General features: G+C 54.5%; 1 protein-coding gene across 1 annotated transcript; it reads right to left on the bottom strand.

Annotated features, from left to right (window-relative positions):
• Window positions 1-416: 416 nt before the first annotated feature.
• LOC144166826 (uncharacterized) lies at window positions 417-1,607 on the bottom strand. Its single transcript, XM_077696313.1, has one exon. The coding sequence runs from the start codon at window positions 1,605-1,607 to the stop codon at window positions 417-419; it is 1,191 nt and encodes a 396-aa protein (XP_077552439.1).
• Between the last annotated feature and the right edge of the window lie 496 nt (window positions 1,608-2,103).

Genomic DNA, 2,103 nt, shown 5'->3' with positions numbered 1-2,103 from the left:
GAATCAGCTACAACGGTCTGTTCAACAATCCCTATTGATCGCCTGATAAAAAGGGCACACCCAGCCGATGTTCCCACGGCGTGCGAGACACACACATTAAAATTTGCTCTAAAAGGTGGCAACATGCGGTCTGTCATTTCCTGGCTTTCCACTTTAGTTTCTTGCACCGCAATTATATCCAGTTCTCGGTCCGCGAACAGCCTACCAAGCTGGCATTGCTTCCGTCTCGCTGCCAGGCCTCGCACATTAACCGTGGCAACGTTAATTGCAGCTTCTAAACGTACAGCCATTTGGAAAAACTAGACCGCATGTCTCTCACCTCGGACATATGACAAATGTGCGGGTGTGCGTCCGCTAGCGTAGGTCAGTGCGGCATGAGGCGTTCGCCCCGCGTTCTTGGGCACACATAAATCTCGTCACGAGGGGGGCTTTGGAGGCCTCCTCTCTCCGACTTGAATGTTCGTCTTAGGTTCAGGGCGCTTTTTCCTCGCTGTGGGCCCAGTCGAGGCAATACCCACCAGGTTCTTCGCGTCAGCGTCCGCAGCACTGTCCTCCCGTGGCCGCTTGGCCGCGAGCTCATTGAATGCACCATCCTTCCCACGAGTGGCGGCGTCCTCGGCGTCCATGGAGGCGTCACTTGGGTAGCCGTCGTCAATACTTGGCAGCGGGGTATCTTGCGTCTGCACCTCCGGCGCCTGAGCTGCCGCTGTTTCTTCCGTGCCCGTCGTCCCCTCAATAGCACTACCTTCGTCAATGTCCCCTTCTTCTGCTGGCGTGTCCGCCGGAATCGGTGTATGTTCCTCATCCAGGCCCTTGACGACCGCCTCCGCCTCCGCTTCATCCATTATGTGCTTCCAACGCTCTTCTGTTGCTCCGGGTCCGGTGGCCGCCGCATACGTTTTCACGCAATTGGCGCCATCATGTCCGAAACGCCGGCAGACGTTGCATTTGGGAACGCGACACTCCCTCCGAATGTGCCCAGTCTGTTGACACCGAAGGCACAGCGGTGGTCTTCCCGGCACAGCGACGAGAGCAAGCTCGGTTCCGATACGCAGCTGGTGCGGCAAATCGTCCCTTGCAACTCCCCCTTTCAGCCGGAGAACAACAATGCGTGTCATGGTGCTGAAATTCGCACACCCTGTCGCACGCCACTTTTCTTTCGTCACTTCAACCACAGTTCCGTACGGCGCGAACGCTTCCTTTATCTGATCGTCGGGAACATTGTGCAGGACCCAGTGAAGCTTGACGCGGACGTCTTGCTGGCACGGGTCAATTACCAGGCACCTGTGGCCCTTGACGGTGATTTCTTTCTTCGCGAGCACTTTCTTCTTTCCTTCTTCGGTCGTAAAGGTGACTGCCCAGATATGATTCATCTGGTAGGTGCCGAGGGCAGCAATGTCGGCGAGCACAGCGTCTTGCGCTAACGCGTCTCGAAAGTCTTCAACTCGGTACGGTCGAGCCCTTACGTCTCCATGCAGAAAAATGGTGTTAAAAACAACAGACCCGGTTGGCAGGGGAGGCAGAACAACAGAGTAATCCTGGGCATCTTCAGCATTCCTGTTTCCGCGGCGAGACTGGGCCGCAAACGCCGCTCCAACGGAGCTCATGATTCCGCGTCCGCACGCTGCGGTGACCGGAAGTGGAATTACTCAGCCACTAAGCGGGATGCGGAGGCTTGGCTAATATAGGGTATATATTGTATAACCGGTTTACACTTTTATTTAGTTTTGGCATTTCAAGCAGCTTAGGTGACTATTTGTTGTACTGCGCTCGTGCAGTAAGCGTCGCCCGAGTTTCCACAGTAGCTCACGTCTAGCAATTGCATTTCGTAGACGGAAAAGCGTTCGCAGATGCGTAGTCGTGCTGCTGACCGCTGTGCTTGTTCGCCCAGCGCAAAAAAGTGCTTCCCGCGCCCTAGTTTTACGCTGTACGGTAAAAATATCAGTTTATTTTATTTCCTTAGTACCTATATTGACTTCGCTGACTCTTCTCCCGCCTTCAAGAGGCCTTATATTTTCCTACTGGCGTACCAGTCAGCGAAGCGTCGCATGTGCGCTTGTGTGAAGCGACCTTGACTTGGAGCTAGATACAGTGTACAAACAA

This window comes from Haemaphysalis longicornis, unplaced genomic scaffold (assembly GCF_048455015.1).
Source record: "Haemaphysalis longicornis isolate Haplotype H1 unplaced genomic scaffold, Haemaphysalis longicornis Haplotype H1 scaffold_19, whole genome shotgun sequence".
Classification (NCBI taxonomy): Eukaryota; Metazoa; Arthropoda; class Arachnida; order Ixodida; family Ixodidae; genus Haemaphysalis; species Haemaphysalis longicornis.
The sequence above is the reverse complement of the archived record's forward strand: the minus strand, read 5'-3'. Positions and strand labels throughout refer to the sequence as shown.